We start from the raw sequence: 19,004 nt of genomic DNA on the forward strand, positions 1-19,004 counted from the left end.
AACTAATACTAACACAAAACAACTAAAAACTAAATATAAAAGATCTCCCCGAAATCACTTCCTTCCAGCATGGTCGCAAGAACGCTGGCGGCTGACTGACATGAGACTTACCTAATGGGTCAAACTCATTTTAGAAAAAGGCCACTTCTGTGGATAATACAATAAAAGTTGTTGACTCTGGTACATAGATATCACGTTTCTCTTATTGGAGTCTAGTACTGAAAAAAAAATCCCGCCTGTGAAGCTACCGCGGAAAAACATTAGCTTTAGATTCCCTTAAATTTGCGATGTCTATAGGAAAAACGCGAACTAGTTTTCTATAAAATGGGTATGGCCTAATAACCAGCCGCAGTGATCGCCAGTTAACAATGAAAATGGGTATAGTTTGGCAGATCAATTTGTCAGTAGAAATAGTACAAAGTACTGGGTTGAGGTTGTGATGGGCAGGGCTAAATAAGCCATCTTCCGTGATCTTCTCTACACGCAGAGATGTTTATGTAGTTGATAGTTATAAGTGTTTTTATGTAAGTACTAATATAGGATGTAAGTTTTTCTGATTAACTAACAAAATACGGATCGGATAGTCTGAAATAAACAATTTTTTTTTTAAAGGCGAAATCCAAAATCCTATTGGAAATCGAGTCTTTGCGCCTACATTTTTTTTATTTGCCGCTATTTTCTACTGCCAAAATTCGTTTACCAGACTGTAGTTTTAATTTTTTAACCTTAATCTGTCTACAAATCAATGTACAATTATTTAACATGAATTTATTATAAGAAATATACATTTCTGTCCTTGCTGTACTAAGGACCTAATCAGACATTCAAATAAATTTTCATTTATACGTACGGTATCGGTACAGAGAGATATCTATTGTAACTAACAGTCAAAACGTGCTTTGGGTACCGGCGAGGTTTCTAACATCGACAAATAAAATAGTACCTATTCTATAAGTTTCAATAAATCACAGACCTGACGTTTTTATTAGGGTTCCGTAGCCAAATGGCAAAAAATGGAACCCTTATAGATTCGTCATGTCCGTCTGTCTGTCCGATTATGTCACAGCCACTTTTTTCCGAAACTATAAGAGCTATACTGTTCAAACTTGGTAAGTAGATGTATTCTATGAACCGCATTAAGATTTTTACACAAAAATAGAAAAAAAAACAATAAATTTTGGGGGTTCCCCATACTTAGAACTGAAACTCAAAAAATCTTTTTTCATCAAACCCATACGTGTGGGGTATCTATGGATAGGTCTTTAAAAATGATATTTAGGGTCTTAATATCATTTTTTTCTAAACTGAATAGTTTGCGCGAGAGACACTTCCAAAGTGAAAAAATGTGTCCCCCCCCCCCCTCTGTAACTTCTAAAATAACAGAATGAAAAATCTAAAAAAAATATATGATATACATTACCATGCAAATTTCCACCGAAAATTGGTTTGAACGACATCTAGTAAGTAGTTTTTTTTAATACGTCATAAATGGTACGGAACCCTTCATGGGCGAGTCCGACTCGCACTTGGCCGCTTTTTATTTATGTAATCGTATGGCGATACAATCAAGTAGGCTTAATATAAAACAATATTTTCATGATGCAAGATCCAAGTTTTGTAACCATTGCACAGCATAGGCCTTACATCTCGAGAACTTTCAAAGTAAGATTCATTAAGATTTCAAGAGAAAGATGTTTTTCGTACTTAATCTCAGAGTATTAAATATTATATTTTTACCGGAAGCAAGATGGCCGCCGTAATCTTCCTCCGGATATCTCATCTAACTAAAAGCTTCCGGTGTCAGAGTCACCCAGCCTAGATGCAGCCTACACACTAACAGGCCTCTTAACTGACTTTTGATGGATCTTATAGCGTTATAATAAAGGCCTATTATCAGTTAACATTACGGATGACGGTGTATATCTTTACACGCGAATTCTCCAAAAATATATTTACACGACCTTATTGTCAGTGACTAAAGGCGTGTGGATATATTTTTGGAACGTTCACTTATGAAGATGTTTGTGAACTGGACGGTACAGCTCAGCTAGGTACTTAATAAGGTAAGCAAAATTACTTTATTTAATACTAGAGAGGCGAAACACGTGTTGAGTTATATATTTTTGTAGTTAAAAGATTCTGAATTCTCATTGAAACGAGTCGAGGTTGCTTAATTTTAGACTCAAATTACTCTAGTTCTTACCAACACTATTTGTGTCCGCGGCCGGCAAAAACGGCCCACTTTGTCGCTTGTTATAAGGATTCCTAGACAAGTTACTCGTAATTATGGTAAGCGACAAAGTGGGACCTTTGACTAGACTTTGACACATTTAGCTGTGGGTGGCTGTGGCATCATCTTCCTCGCGTTGTCCCGGCATTTTGCTACGGCTCATGAAAGTCCGGGGTCCGCTTGGCAACTAATCACAAGAAATGGCGAAGGCACAAATTTTTACGAAAACGACTCCCATCTGACCTTCCAACACAAAAGGTAAACTAGGCCTTATTGGTTTTAGTCCGGTTTCCTCACGATGTTTTCCTTCACGGAAAAGCGACTGGTATAAATATCAAATGATATTTCGTAGATAAGTTCCGAAAAACTCATTGGTACGAGCCGGGGTTTGAAACCACGACCTCGGGATTGCAAGTCGCACGCTCTTACCGCTAGGCCACCAGCTCGTATTTGGCTGTGTGTTAATTATAAATGAGTCTTAAAGGCCACCCCACAATAGCGTCTTTTGAGCGTCGAGGTTTAGTCGGCGCTATGGAAATTAACGTCGCTGCTCAGTTGCGCCAACGTTGCGTCGAGCCGAAGCCAGACGCTCGGGAGACGCTAGTGTGGGGTGGCTCTAAGTGTCATAACCAAGGCCGTGGTAAGGACGCAGCGCGCAGCGCAGCGAAACGACGAGCGGGCGTCGGCCCCGCTACCAGCTGGTGCCGTCTACGGCCTTACAATTTATGTTTAGTCCTTTTACAATTTATGCCATGAAATTGAAATTAGCAATATGTACCTAATAAATTATTATTTGCTAATGTTTATTGCAACATACAGCAAATTTTCTGGAGTCAGTAAGCGGTATTAAAATTTTAAAAACTAACATGATACTCGTAATACTTGTAAGATTTACTGCAAGTCGTGTCAAGGTCGTGTTATGTGTCAGAAAACGGAGTTTGTAAGCGCTTTTTTGGATCGCAATACGGCTGCCATAAATTTAATAAGTTTAAAAAATTATAACAAATTATGCACAAAACCTAAAAATATGAAAATCTTCTAAAAATTAGCAATGTTTGAACGTATCGATTACTTTTTATTTTATTTAAACGTACAAAAAAATATATATTAAAAAACATGATAATCGCGCTCCCGTATCACGCACTTTCATCTCCCTCACTCTTATGCTCAGTGAGAGTGAGAAAAGGACACGAAGTTACGGGGCTTTAAGATTAACAAAGCGTGTTGCGAATTACATCATTAATTTGTTAGTAGGCCAAACGAAACCTGTAGCTGATTTGTTTTTGTGTGCACTTGACGAAGCCTGCGTTGCTGATCACGAACTGTGGATTGACGACTTGTTTCTACTTTTGTTTTCATACGCTTAAAAATATCTGAGCCACCATTAAGCTTGTTATTAAAATATAGTGTTGGTTTAATTTGTATTTAATGTTCACTAATTATCCTAAATGTAATATTTAAAAATATATACTGGTCCGAGTAAAAGCTGCCAAATTTTCAAAACATGAATGCCGCGCCACAGAAGGATTATAAGTATATTCGTCATATTTGGACGATCATTGAACGATCATTATGAGAAGAAAAGCGTATTATGCTGATATTGATGCAAATATTGGTATTTTTTTTAATCATAAAATAAGAAAATCTAATTTTTAAATGTCCCTGGCTTAAATTTTCTAATTAAATCCGCAACCACTCCGTTCCAAAATAAAAGTAATGCCTAGTATTTTAAATTATACAGAAATTTCTACGGAACCCCATCCTGCTTAACACACATCTTAATAAGTAATTCATAAATATACATTATACAATACTTCAATTGTATAACACTCAGTGTCGATATAAAATAAATTGGTTATGACATGACAACTTGGCCTTTTCCGATGACTTCGTTTGTAAAGTTATTTGTAAGTATAATTTCATACAATTCATATTGAGTGATAGAAAGTAGAGGCAGATATGTTATTTTATGATATACGAGGAAAACGAGTAGACGAATCGCCTGATGGTATTCTATTTTATTTATATTTATATTTTATTTATATTTATTCCTTAAATTAACACTTACAGTCAAGCTACACATGTTAAAAGGAGTGACATTATATACGCATTGATACTAACAATTTACTTACTGCTAACTATACATTGATTGAGCTGGTCGTCGTTATTGACTCTAGATATCGGCTACTAACTGCCAAAAAACTAGCTTCAGTGCATTGGAATATATCTAGTTTGCTGTCGCTGTCCAATATATCATTCAAGAGAGACAATGCCCGCGCAGCGGTGAGTGAGATAATGCCCGGGTCCGCGCCGCCGGGACTGCGAACAGTGCGCGGCGACGAGGGCGCAGTTGAATACTGCTGTGGACAGGTACTCGAAGCGGAACCAATGCTAGCAACTGAGGGTTATGTATTTGGCCACGAATCAGGAGATAAAAATATTTTACTAGTGCCACATTTCTTCTGGTCTCAAGAGTGGTGTAGTTAACCATTCCGAGAATATACAGACTAGGGTACATGTGAGGATAGTAACCATAAAGTTTATTATATAGATGACGGATGAATGATTTTTGGACCCTCTCCAACATAAGTGTGTACTGTTGTTCATGGGGACTCCAAATTATCGCATTCGTCTCAAGTCGGCTTCGTACATACGCGTTGTACAGCATTCTGAGTGCACTCTGACTCTGAGCATTGAAAGATTTTGACTGGCGGATTACAAACCCTAAGCATTTTCTTGCAGCCTTACATGCGCTGACAATGTGGTCATTGAATGTGAGCTGTTGATCGAATATTGTGCCAAGATCACGAACAGATGTAACTTGCTGCAGATTATTATTTTCAATTACGTAATTAAATTGATGAGGATGGCGAGCACGGGTGTATGACATAACCGAACATTTTTTTACGTTTAGAGACAATTTGTTTTCGACACTCCAAGCACAGACGCTGTCAATGTCTTCTTGCAACTTTACACAATCCTCCTGGTCACCAACCTGTTTGACTAATTACCGTCGCCCATGGACGCCTGCAACACCAAAGGGGTCGCAAGTGGATTGCCGGCCTTTAATATACATAAGCTCTTTTCTTGAAGGTCGTATCGGTCCGCAAATATCGCGGGCGATAATTCATTCCACAGTTTATCTGAATGTTCGCGGTAGACCCTATGATTCCATGACAAACTGATTTTTCACGCACATAGTTATACCATACCTACTCAATTAGGTATAACGTTTGAGTCATTCACCGCTCAATCTTTGAGTTGCAAATGTGTACGTGTATCGTAGTGTAAACACGAAGAAGTAGACTTTTTTTAAATATTTTTTTCTTAGTGACGTCGGCTTATATTTTAACTATGTGCACTTACTATTAACTTTGACTACAAATTACACAAGTAACAAACCACGGCGAGAAATGTTTTCTACTTGAATGAACAATCTGTTAGCAAAATTATTAATAAGAAATATTTGTTTTCCAAAAAAACATCTTAACCAAATAGAGATTTATCCGAGATCACTCATGTTTTTGGAATAAACCGTTTTTACACAAATACTTGTTCGTGAACGTACTAATTGTTTTATTGTACACACGGTTAAATCACACTTTCATTTTTATACATACTTAATGATTGAATAGAATTAATTTGGTATTTATGTTTTAATTCGTTACGGCGCTGGCTCGCCTTTTAAAATTACGTACGCTTTCCGTTCATTCAGTCAGAAATGTAAGTTTTGATTGAAACCATGGCTATCTTTCGCTGCTTTTGCGGCATATTTGCTCTTATGGTAAGTATTTTTCTTTTATATTTTGTAATTTACATATTGTATGGAATTGGCAATATCGACTTATGATTTAATTTCTATTATGACTCTAAAAACATTAAATAAAATCACTTCAGTAAGAGTTTGATTTTACGTTTCATGCTAGATAATTTTGTGTTCTTATATCTACCAGATGAGACGGTTTGGTATTTGGTACCGAATATATTATTTCAATTATTACTTTGGACTCAAATCTAATGTATTAAGTACTTAAGTAGGAACTAATAAAAAAACTAGTTAACGTAATAAGTAAATTCTTAGGTTATCATACTATAGGCAAACATTCCTAAATTAAACCTATCTACGTTGGGTAACTATCCAGTTGTCTCCACCCCACTTATGTTGGTGAAGCCTTAACCTGTTACATTTTAAGCCTGCTGTGATACTTTCTACAAAAATAGACGCCAATGCCGTCCTTTTCAGGGTTTTTTTGGTACCTAGGTATAACCCATAAATATTTTTAAATACATTATTTTCAGATGATTACCAGTTCGAACGCTGGTCTTGACGATCATGATAGAACCATTGTCGATGAGGACATTAACAATTACGATGACATCCTTGACGCTATTCATGAAGGCAAATATTACAGAAACAATGATGATATTGACAGTGACAACTATGGTACTTTCAGAGCCAGAGATTACAGTTACGATGGTGATGGCAACATTTATGAAGGCCAAAATGACGATATAGGCGATTACGGTATTTTCATCGACAAATATGACGATGGCAATAAACTTTACAGTAGCGATGTTGACTTTGAAGACAAAAATGGCATTAGCAATAGCGATGTTGGCGTTTACAATATGTACCGTAGTCGAGGTCGTGGCACTCCAGGCACAATTGATAAAGGTAATTTTGTTCGGTCTTTAAAACTCTTATTAAGAAAAAATCTATATAACATGTTGACCGATTGCAAAGAGGTGAGATCGAAGACGTGGATGGAATAATAGCACTAAAGGGTGTATTCTGAAAATTCTAAATACTTGCTTTCGAATTACTTTAGGAATTACTCGACATTACTAAAAATACGCCATTGGACAAAAACTCTTAATTCTCAAAATCGTTTCATGGTGTATCCATGGCAAAGAGGTACATGAAAAAAAAATTATTTACGTGAAATTGACACCACCCATAATTGGCACAACACACCGGCATTTCGAAAATTCTGTCATCGAGTTGCTAACCGAACTGAGATTCTGTCAATAGACTATCAGTCTAGTGTCGCAGGTGAGGTCATTCTATTTGGGGAGGGATTTTAATACATTGGAACCTCGTCAAGGCGAAATCCTGTATGATAATACAGTGAAACTTCGATAACTCGAACCTCGATAAGGCGAAATCCTCATTAGCACGAAATAAAAGCCTGTCTAAATCGGAAACTTCAATAGCTCAAAATATTTAATGTCATTAAAAGATGTAACCAATAAATACCTTCACGGCTATTAAGTAGAATTTTCAGATCTATAACTCGAAAAAGGAAATTTGACCTCTGCAGCTCGAAAAACAATAAAATTGTACTTTACGCATTTGTATAATTACTTTTCTCTCAAACTCGAATCATTTTTAAGACGAACAAAACCTTATTAGAACCTCCCCAAGGTGATTGAACTCTATAAGACGGAATCTCCTTAAAAGGAAAGTTATTGGCGTTCCCCTTGAGATTCTACTGTACTACTTTTTGATTATTCTGTGCTAATATGTTGTTTTTATTTACAGCAAAATTACACACCATCATTACTCTGCTGCACCAGTACAGTCCCTTAATGAAGTTGTTCTCAATGAAGGCCAATCATAAGAAACGGGTAGCCTGGAGAAAATGGATTGGCTGGTATGACTCCTCGAATAATGGTCTTAATGGTATTGGCTAATAAATAGAAAGTCGGAATTTTGACGTGTTGTATTAAACTGTGTTTTTTTTTACATTTTTGTCTAACAGACAAGCAAAAACTACTCGCATCACATACCTGTAAGAATTGATACTGCAAATATTGGAATTTCTCGTAGGTATAAGAATTGTAGGCGCTTTTTACAAGCTTTCATTTAACTAGCCCTGTTAGTACATATGTATGTTAGTTAGTGTGTGTCAAATCTGAGAAACTAAATTTAACCCACTTTCCGATTTCCGATTGAGCTACAATTTTGCATAAAAAAGTAAATCCAATATTATGAAGACATGGTGCTGATCCGATGATGGAGACTGGAGGTGACCATGGGAACTCTGTGATAAAACAACGCAAATTAATTGTTTGGAGTTGTTAGGCAACGGACTGGACGCAAGCGGCCAGCGGCGCGACGAGCGGCAAATCGAATTGAAATCAGGGTCTCTCCCACATTTGGCCGAGCACAATGAATGGCCTTGATTTGCCACTCGCCGCTTGCGTTCAGTCCGCGGCCTAAGAATTGTGTCGATGAGTGAAATTGTTGCATGTGAAAAAAAAAAATACTCAGCGATAAAACTTTGAACCAAAAATTATTTTTTTGCCAGAAACTTATTTCGGTTTGATTGATACAGTAGGTACTAAAAACTCACGATGCTTATTTTTCCGCGAATAATATTTTTCTTATGGATCTTAAAAGAAACTAATCACAAAAAAACACATGACTCCTTTGTCTCATCAATGGCATAATTCTGTATAACAAATTGCTGCACCTCATTGGCCGAATATATCGTTTTTAGGTATGTCCCATCCAATCACAAAATAAAAATACAAAATTCTGTATTTCATAAAAAAATAATTTAAGGGATGGTGTGCCCCGGTAAGCAATATATTTGCCTGTGTTGGGAGGCACCGCTCTTCCGTGATTATTGAAAACTAATACTAAGCTATACTATTTACTACCTATACTATTTACAAATATACAATTAACAATAGTTTTATAGTCAATCTACATTAAATTATAAAAAAGGATACAAATACAAATAAAAATTTCCAGTTAAAATGCAAATCATTCAGCAATTCAAATCCTGATTTTTTTGACTTTCCCTCGATAAAAAAAAATCATAAACATAGGTCTAAAAGGCACTTTAATTTGTAACTAAATGTATGCTTTAAAACTATGCTTCTAAAATTGCCCGATTTTATTTCTTAGGGAACTCTAGGGTTCCGTACCCAGAGGGTAAAACGGGACCCTATTACTAAGACTCCGCTGTCCGTCCGTCCGTCCGTCTGTAACCAGGCTGTATCTCATGAACCGTGATAGTTAGCCAGTTGAAATTTTCACAGATGATGTATTTCTGTTGCCGCTATAACAACAAATACTAAAAAGTATGTAACCCTCGTTGGGCGAATCCGACTCGCACTTGTGCGGTTTTTTAAAACATTATATACGTGGTCCCGAGCACGCACATCCATGTCTTCTCTCACACTCACGCTTACACTCAGTGAGAGTGAGAGAAGAATACAAATCCACGTGGCCTACTTAAGTAATGTTCAATATCAACTTTTAGTTACCGACGGCACGATTTGCCATGGAAACTAAGTCGCACAAAGGAGACATTGGCTTAACCGAACAAAGTGAACAATATTTGGCATCAAAGTAATCCCGACTTTACCTTTAGTTTCTTTATTTGCGAAGTAAAGTCCCAGTTTGCAATCACAAAGAAGATCCACCGGAAAGACGGGATTATCCGTCTTTGTTGGGGTGTTGGCCGCAGTGGCGGCGGGGACGTCGACGTCTAAAGGCCCTTAATTTGTTATAAAAGTTAGGTGCCATGAAATCAAAACGTTCTTGTGGCGTGGTTTTCAAAACATACCATTAATAAATAGACATGATGACTACCATCAGTTGTTATTTATAGTGTTTTTGTCGCATAATACGCGCTGATGATGCAACAATAGAATACACTTGTATAAATAAGAAGTCTAGGTTAAACAAGTCAATCGATCTTTTGCTCAGAATGCAATCGAAATATTGTGGGTAGAGTTTAAAGAACGTTATTTGTATACAGTCAAGTGTAAAATATGGGCACACATGTTAAAGACTGTATCGTTTATTATAAATATAGGATAAACCTGGTCTAACTGTTGACTTGTTTATTATTTTGTATTACTATGTTATAAGGGTATGATCTGAGGGTATTTTTACGCCATATCTGGTATAAGCAGGTTTTATATTTTGTTATTTTAGGGACTTTATGATGCTTTCAAAATCGTCTAGCAAAAATATTTCGGACAAGCCAGTATCGAGCTTAATTTGAGACTATTTACCGACTCCTTGGTACGATTTAAAGAAACAAAAGGTTAATATGCTGCCAAAACATGTTATCAAGTGTCCTCTGCATTATTGCTCAATTGAGCATCTGCAGAATAAATGTGGTGAATTTTTATTTTTACATAAAAACAATTTTTCACGCAACATTTTGGATTCCCGACAATTTCTGATGCAACTGAAATGAGGGAGACAGCTAAAAGAATCAGCTAAAAACCAAAGCCTATCGGACATTCATGGCGTTGAACCATCGCTAGAGAGGGTCGATAGAAACACTCCATTATAGCTATATTGGATGTCAAAGTCGGAGTTGTCGGAAGTAACATGCCATTTTATCTAAAAGGCCACATTGCACAGATCCTAAACTTTTTTTAAACTAATACGTATGATTAGACTATGCCCAGATGTTTCGCTTTACGAATCATGTGTAATTGCGGTTCGCATAGTACGTTTTTTTGTGTAATGGTGTCTTGTTCGCAATCCGTAATTTTTTTTTGTAGTATTTGTCCGAAATCGTTATTGTACTCGGGCGGATTGGATAAATTTTGTTTAAACCATATGCTTTACGTCGAGCTCCCAGAGAGAAATGTGTACCTTATTATAGTATTTTATGCAACAGTTGTATAAGAAGGGTCAAAAAAGGCGAGTGGCGTGAGTTACAATGTGAGCCGGAGCCGAAGGCGTAGGCGAACATTGTAAAGGAATACGCCACGAGAATTTTTTGACCTACTTATACAACGTTGCATACAATATTTTTCCTACGAGTCAACAAAAATAAATCTTAATTTAGGTAAACAAATTACAGCAAAAGTATATAGCCAAGACGCGCGAGCATACCTTGTTACGCGCCCGGCCCGCCCCGGGCCGCGGCCGGCCGGTCGGCGACACTTCCTCGTAACTCATGAGGCCCTGGTACTTGCTACTTGCTAAATAAATTTTTTGGACAGTTTTTTCTCAATTTTGGCCACCGTAGCCTACGGAGACTAACAAGCAACGCTAAGCGGTCTTCGTAGTCTATGAGTGTTGCTATATTACGGGTGTCACATGCGTGTTTCTGACTTATGAAGTAATTATTTTTACTATACAACCAAATGAATATTTTGTAAGTTGGCAGCAATGCACTTAGTTTAAAACTGTATTCGTTTTGGTTTTGTTAGGTTGGTAGCCATTAATCGCAGTAACGTTATAGCTTATAAAAGCACAAGAGCTTTTATGAGGAATAGACAATATAGACTTTTCTTGAAATCTTTTATGTATGTTCTTATATTCGTGTTAATGAATGCATAAATGACAGATAACAGTAGAGGAGTAGGAAAAAGCACTAATTAAACACATATGTAATTTTTAAATAAAAATGTAATACCAAAAAAAACGGCTAAGTGAAGTTGTATTTATAATAAACGTGACAGTCTTTACTTAAAAATATGTCCCATAGCTATCTTATGTCGGCTAATTAAGAACTATTTTTGAGTAAGTTGTATGCACCCATATTTCTACACGTGACTGTTTGAGCGTTATTGTAAGTAATTATAAAAACACTGAATCGTAGTTAGAGAAAGTTTTAATTACAACAACGGCTAACTTATCCCTTAAAGGGTTCTCTTCGAGTTAAACTTTTGAGGAAATTACTTAATATGAAAAACAAATGCTTAATATGAAGTTAAAATCTAAAATGTAGTTATAATAATAGGCTTTATTTACAATCATTCATAAAATATAGTTACAATAATCGTATTTATTTGTGTGACACCGGTACGTGAAGATTATCTTGCTGTCTAAAATGCAGTTACTTTGAGTGAAACTTACATTTAAAAGCAACACATACAATACAATCAGTCTAATAGGAATCAACAAATATGAATCTAATGAATCCGATTATATTCATATCTGTTGATTCCTTTGCGATGTCTTTAGACAGCAACGTTAATGTTGGTGGGTCCCTCGGGAGTATCCGGAAAACCGTTTTTAAGCGAGCAGACATACAAAAGTTTGCCAATTTTACCATTTTTAAATTCCCGTTAGTGCAATTTTGGTGTGCAACCGGATTAGGGATTGCAATCCGGTCCGGCGGATCCGGTAATCCGGCCGGATCCGGCACTTTTCAGGAGCTACCGGATCCGGTAAAAATCACCGGATCCGGACCGGATCCGGTAAAATAAAAAAGACGCCTAAATACAGCACGCGCTGTGCGTTTTAGGTGAGGAAAAAGCGACGGATGAGAGATAAAGTTGGATAGAACAAAAAACTAGTGAAGAAGTTTAAATATAGTGAGATAAAAATATATTTATTATGACGATAACTGGGAACAGGAGAGAATTTCTTCTTCTTTCATTTTGGTGGCATGATATGACGATTACATAAATACTGTAATGGAAGGAATAATTAAAGGATGGAGATGCCATGGAAGGCATTTGTAATTTATGCTAGAGAGAAGGTTAATGTTATGTCATAATGTTGTGATAGAAGATTAAAACTAAACAAATGAACAGGATTAAGTCGCCGGTACTCAACCGACTTGAGTTGAGCTCATCATATATATGTACATATATCGATAATCTTTAGTAGATCTAGGTTCTTTTCTATTCAAATTTAAGAAGGAATCTTTTGTCTTCACAATTTCATCCAATTTTATGCAATTTCCTACATCTTCGTACGTACGTGCTACTCTACGTCTAGCCAATCCTTTACTTGATCCATGTAACTTTTCTTAGGGAGTCTCTTTCCGCGATGGTTTTAATCCTACACTCTATTATTTTTGCACGAGATCGCTGTGTCGAATTTCGTTCCCTATAATTTGCCCTTATATCCCTAAACAACATTTTTTTAAATCATACATTCTACTACTTTCACGCACATAAAAATGAGAGCAAAATATATATCTTCTTTTGTTACTAGAATGGATGTCAACGTTACAAAGAATTCAATCAAAGAACAGTTACGAAAACTTGTCCTTTCAAGGACTTCCATTTCCCACCCCAAATCCCATCATCAGGCTTTGTAAACTACTCAAATTCATAAATATAATCGAAAATTTGAGTACTTGTGAATGGTTAAATATAATAAAACCGATTTCATATTTTGTTTTTAAAGTGATATTGACATTGTAACACTTTTTACTACTAAGTTCTATTTTATTTTTAAGAAGTTATTTATTAACTTCAAATTATAGATTTAGGAATACGTATTACGCAAAAAACTAGAAAAATATGTCACTTAATTAACCTTAATATCCCTATACCAATCCGGATCCGGTCCGGCCGGATCCGGCCGGATCATGGCCAAAATCCGGCCGGATCCGGCCGGATTGAAAATCAATCCGGTTTGCAATCCCTAAACCGGATAGAAACTAGGAGAGGTTGAGGGTTAGACATTTGAATATAAATAAATATTATAGGACTTTATTACACAAATTGACTAAGTCCCACAGTAAGCTCAATAAGGCTTGTGTTGAGGGTACTTAGACAACGATATATATAATATATAAATATTTATAAATACTTAAATACATAGAAAACACCCATGACTCAGGAACAAATATCCATGCTCATCACACGAATACATGCCCTTACCAGGATTTGAACCCGGGACCATCAGCTTCGTAGGCAGGGACACTACCCGCACTAGGTGAGACCGGTCGTCAAACAATATAATATAATTATCTACCTTAACAGCCCCAACATCACACCTATCACGATATAAACCATAAATTTTATGGATTAGTTTCCGTCGTGATTTACCCGCTGTAAAACGCTCCCTACCTTTATCCAGCAGGATTTGACTTTGTAAGACTATAGAAATATCTTCAGGAGTACCTTATTACACAAATCTCCAGCAAGTTTGATATCTCGATGGAATATTTTATATTTTCTCAGCATACTACATTTCCGAGATGATTTTGCATCTTCAATGCTCTTTGTTTCCAATTGGCAGAACGATTCGCTGGAGAAAGATTTTGTGTTTGCAGTGACGACGAGGAAGCGCCAGCAGCGTGCTAGGCACATTTACCCGGGTACCTGTCGTTACTAGTATATAAATAGTATTGTTAATTTTTAGATTTAGTTTTTAAGTTTGTTAATTACTATACACAAGCACATGTAAATAAATAGGTATATATTCAATTTATAAACCAACATAAACAAATTTACAAATAACTAAATATTTTAACATGAACTGGTAAAATAAAAAAAATGAATTCGAATGAAATTGGAACTCATTTTTCGCCGCTTCGCTTCGCGTCCGCGAGTTATTCGGTCACGTAAGCCGACACCTTATACATGGGTTGTTATAAAACGTAAGGTAAGATTTTATACGAGACTCTTTCTTTATATGTACAAAAGATATATATTTTGCTCACTATTGTATGTATGAAAAAATTTAAAGATGTATATAATGTCCACGCCCTGCCTTTAACTAGCTCGGGGACAACAAAGCCCACAACTCTGTTGGAGGAGAAGATTTACCTTCTCATAATCCCTAATACTCATACAAAATACATTCTTGAGCATACCTGCATTATATATGAAGAAATTTAACGATGTGTGTAATGTCCCCGCCCCATATTGTGCTAACGTGGGAAGAATAGCCCACAACAAATAAAGAGTACAATGAAATTATTTTTATGAATTATTTTGATTTGTATTTCAAGCGCTTAAGTTTGTATTTAAGATGTCATATAATAAATAAAAAGTGACTTCTAGGCCTCCCAGCCACTGGACGCCTGGGAACAGAATAAATGATAGTAATACGTGTTTTTAGGCTTCCGTACCTCAAAAGGAAAAAAACAAAACCGTTATACACACTTTGTTTTCCGTCCGTCCATCCGTCTGTCTATCAAGACCCTTTATCTCGGGACTCAAAAGGGGTATAGAGTTGAAATCAATACTATAACTCAGATCCACAGTCCTTTGGAGCTGTAAAAAATCAAACTTATAAGATAACGTAAAAAAATACGGCCGTTTATGCCGCAATAAACGTATATTTCAACATTCCCAAGGAAAACAAAAAAATTACCGTTGACCTAGAACAATGAAATTCGGCAATTAATATCGTATTATACTACGAGTAAAAGTACAGGGCCAAATCAGAAAACTATAAATTTGTAAAAAAACGTACGAAACCATCGGTGGGCGCGATCCGGCTCGCACTTGTCCGGTTTTCATTCTTTAGTATACGAGTAGCATCTATTTCAGTATACAAATAAAGAGTATTTCAAGCATCTTTCTCTTTCTAAAAATCCACACTGCACAATCTTTCCAGTCCAACGACCAGGGGCACATTTCTCAAACGGTATTAGACTAATATTATTAGTCCACGAACTTTCAACTCGTATGGGTTGCCATGGCAACACACTAGTAATATTAGACTAGTATTATAAGATTTCGAGAAATCGCCCCAAGAATGATGGATGAAGTAAGTTTGCACTTAGAATGCATTGTGCGCCTCACGAACATGCCCGACGTGCGGTCACTTCAATTATAGGTAATCGATGGCTGACAGTTGGAAATGGATTACGTTGTGACTGAGACGCGCATTTAAACTGTTTGAGATATAAGACATAAGTAACCGTTTGAGATTACTTTGTAAACTATGCATAGACCTCTATGCTAAATAAAGCAGATGTTTATTATGTAGGCAGGTATATAGTTGTGCCGTTCTCGTAAACTTTCTCCGTTTTGTATAAGGAACATTCTCTTGCGAGAGCATTTCCCATAGAAAACGGAGAACATTCTCGAGAACGGCATAACTTTAAGTAAGTACCAACGCAAAGCGTAACGATTTGCGTAAACACCTTAAGAGAAAGTGTAAAGCCTGGAAATTAGGGGACAAAAAATAAGGTGCGTGCGCGAAACTTGAGAGGGAAGAAATGGCAATTTTTATTATTTATTATTATTGTCTGTCCTTACTTTATCTCGAGACCATGGGTCCCGGACATTGGAAGGCGTGCTTGGGGCTGAAGCCAACACGTAGAGGCCCCTTTTAATAGACTATTTACTAAATGTGATGTGACACCAACCGACGATTATCTCTGTATGCACTATAGCAATGCACCCAAGGATAAGCCCCAGTTAGTGTAGGGCTATTGTAAAAAAATGACTATTGGGTTGCAATACTAGTGGACTGGTAACCGGGGACTATGGAGAATACTATGGCACCTGCCCTAATCATATGTTAAAAAACATGAAAAAAGTGGGCAGGTGGTGACCCGCCAACTCACAATATGGGTCCCCGAAAACGGCTGCTCGCACGTAGCGACAAGGGGACAACATTGCGTGAGCGGCTCAGGGTGTAGAGAGGTGTGCATCGCTTTCTACCCAGTGGCTGTTTACAGCCACGGTGCCAACTCGCGTCTTATGCATATTTCACTTCCACCCTGCGAGCATATAGCTCTGACACTCCACTCTGGACAGCCGGTAAAGGCAAGCCAGAGTAGAGAGTCCTGCGGCCCCTGCTCAGCGTTCACTCCAGCCGGCCAATCAAGGCAAGCCGGAGAGAGGGGCCTGACCGACTCTCGGGGGTATGCGACCCAAGGGGACGCCACTTCCCATTCAGCTCGCCACAAGCTGCCCTGGGGGTTATTATTGTTATTTTTATTTATTCATTAGGCACACAAAACAGATAACATTTATTACATGAAATAATTATTTTAAGTTGAGGTTTTGGTTGGGAATGCCATCCAAAGCATGTATGCGCAGCATGTAATACACATTAAAGAGCGAAAACTATAACTATACTAACTATACTTAATTACACAATAAAACAATTGTTAGACACAAAACAATTCGCATAAAGAAAATAAAGCAAATAACAAAACACACATGTAAGATTAATACAAACCTAACGTGTTGGTGATTGATGGCAAGGAACTTCCATAACTTGTTTCCGAAAGATGGCAAATTTCGAGTTAAAATTAACTCAATTACTCCGAAAATATACTTCTGTTTAAAATTTTGCTAGTCAGATCCCTCAGAAATACGAGTATCACCAGCATTCAATTATACTGCACTGTGGTATGCAGGGCAACGACGAACGATATATAACTGTAAATAAATGAAAATTAGACATGTTTTCGTGTTTTTTCTATCGAACCAACTTTAATATTATTGTTAGGTTCCCTGTCCTTGATTTTTTTTATTTCGCCCTCTTTTATAATTTTATTGACTTTCCTCTAGTCTATTGTACTCAGTGCCATGCCAGCTGCTGGCACGTACAGGGAAACTACACACAGAACACTGGCTGAACCAGACTGGATGCAGACAGGCAAAAGAAGCCATGCCTGGCATCAACGGAAAGCTCACAAGGGCGCTCCTGCAACTAGGGAAGGTCCGACTGAGTATGGTAACCAGTGTCATAACAGGTCATGGACTATTAACAAACATCTTTTCACAACAGGTGTCACAGACAGTCCCCTGTGCCGAGGATGCATGGAGACAGAAGAAACAGCCTCTCAGGTGGTGCTTGAATGCAGCGGAGTGACTCCATACAGGGCTAAACATCTCGGATCTCCGAGAGACCTCCCCGAGGTCCTACTCAACATTAAAGGTTTGATAGGATTCCTCGAGGAGCTGGGCTGGCAGGACTAGCCCACCCCCAACATATCACGCAAAATAGGCGCAAGTCGTCGAGTTGCTGAAAATCGTCCGTATACAATACAATACAATACTCAGTGCCATAGAATAGAATAGAAAGTTCTTTATTATTTATCATTTTTGTTACATATAAATATGTCCGCAAAAAGGCGGTGTGTCCTTAATGTAATATGTCTTTTAAGATCTATACATTTAGTTTATGTCGTGTAGCCAATTTATGGCTCACAAGCAAGTGTTATAACCTACGTTAGTAATGTTATTACACTGTTTCATTATTTGTTAATCGAATTTTTATTTTAAAACATGTTCCCTTGAGGGTAGACTCCTTTTACTCACGTATTTATTTCTGTCTTTTTTGCTGACATAATCTATTTCGCCGATTCTGTTGCTGTACATCATCGGGTTGTATTGACCGTACTTAACATATTGTGGACCAGGGTTCTCTAGTCCTGGAATGCACAAGTTATTAAGTTTGTCTAGCATGTCTCGGTGTAAGTCATGAAGTCTTAGATGCCATGGATCTTCATCCAGTAAGTCCCATAACATTTCTGTTGGTATTGAACGAGGAAAAACCTCCCGCAGACTTAAGAGCCATGCGGTATTGCCTTTCAAGAGTTAAAAGGTTCGTCTTGCTTACTCGAGGAGTAGTTGTACTATTCCATAGTCTAATATAGGCAAGAGGCATGCCTGTACTACCTTTAGTTTGGTTTCTATGTTTACTTTCGAGTAGTAGCCGATTATAGGTGCTAACATTCCTCTGACACTTCTAGCTTTTCTTACGACGCTTTTGACATGTTCGTTCATGCTTAGTCGTTTATCTAGTTGGACACCAAGGTATCGAACACAGTTTTTGTATTCAAGATGGACTCCTTTTAATTTGACTGTCGGTTTATAACCGTTTGGGTTTCGTACACTACGTACTCTTTTATTAGTGAACATTATGCACTCTGTTTTATCAACGTTGCAACGTAGTCCCCAACGTTCGTAATAATCGACTATTTGATTGGCAGCCCATGTAGCACGTCGTGTAGCTTGATCCGGTCGAAGTGCTGAATTTAAAATACACAAATCGTCGGCATACTGTGAAAGCATCTGCCCGGCTATATTTGACTTCGGTATATCATGCACATACAGATTAAATATTAGAGGCCCC

At 37.3% G+C, this 19,004-nt stretch overlaps 1 protein-coding gene across 1 annotated transcript; it reads left to right on the forward strand.

The window, feature by feature from the left end:
• Positions 1-5,905: 5,905 nt before the first annotated feature.
• On the forward strand, positions 5,906-7,961 carry LOC133524921 (uncharacterized). Its single transcript, XM_061861077.1, has 3 exons — positions 5,906-6,014; positions 6,530-6,905; positions 7,773-7,961. The coding sequence occupies exons 1-3, from the start codon at positions 5,973-5,975 to the stop codon at positions 7,922-7,924; spliced, it is 570 nt and encodes a 189-aa protein (XP_061717061.1). The 5' UTR covers positions 5,906-5,972; the 3' UTR covers positions 7,925-7,961.
• Positions 7,962-19,004: the final 11,043 nt, after the last annotated feature.

This window comes from Cydia pomonella, chromosome 14 (assembly GCF_033807575.1).
Source record: "Cydia pomonella isolate Wapato2018A chromosome 14, ilCydPomo1, whole genome shotgun sequence".
Taxonomy (NCBI): domain Eukaryota; kingdom Metazoa; phylum Arthropoda; class Insecta; order Lepidoptera; family Tortricidae; genus Cydia; species Cydia pomonella.

Excerpts from the sequence above, each read along its gene's own strand:
- LOC133524921 (XM_061861077.1), top strand. The coding sequence starts at position 5,973 with ATGGCTATCTTTCGCTGCTTTTGCGGCATATTTGCTCTTATG. Across the intron at positions 6,015-6,529 it reads GCGGCATATTTGCTCTTATG|ATGATTACCAGTTCGAACGC; the intron begins GTAAGTATTTTT and ends CATTATTTTCAG. Across the intron at positions 6,906-7,772 it reads TCCAGGCACAATTGATAAAG|CAAAATTACACACCATCATT; the intron begins GTAATTTTGTTC and ends TTTTATTTACAG.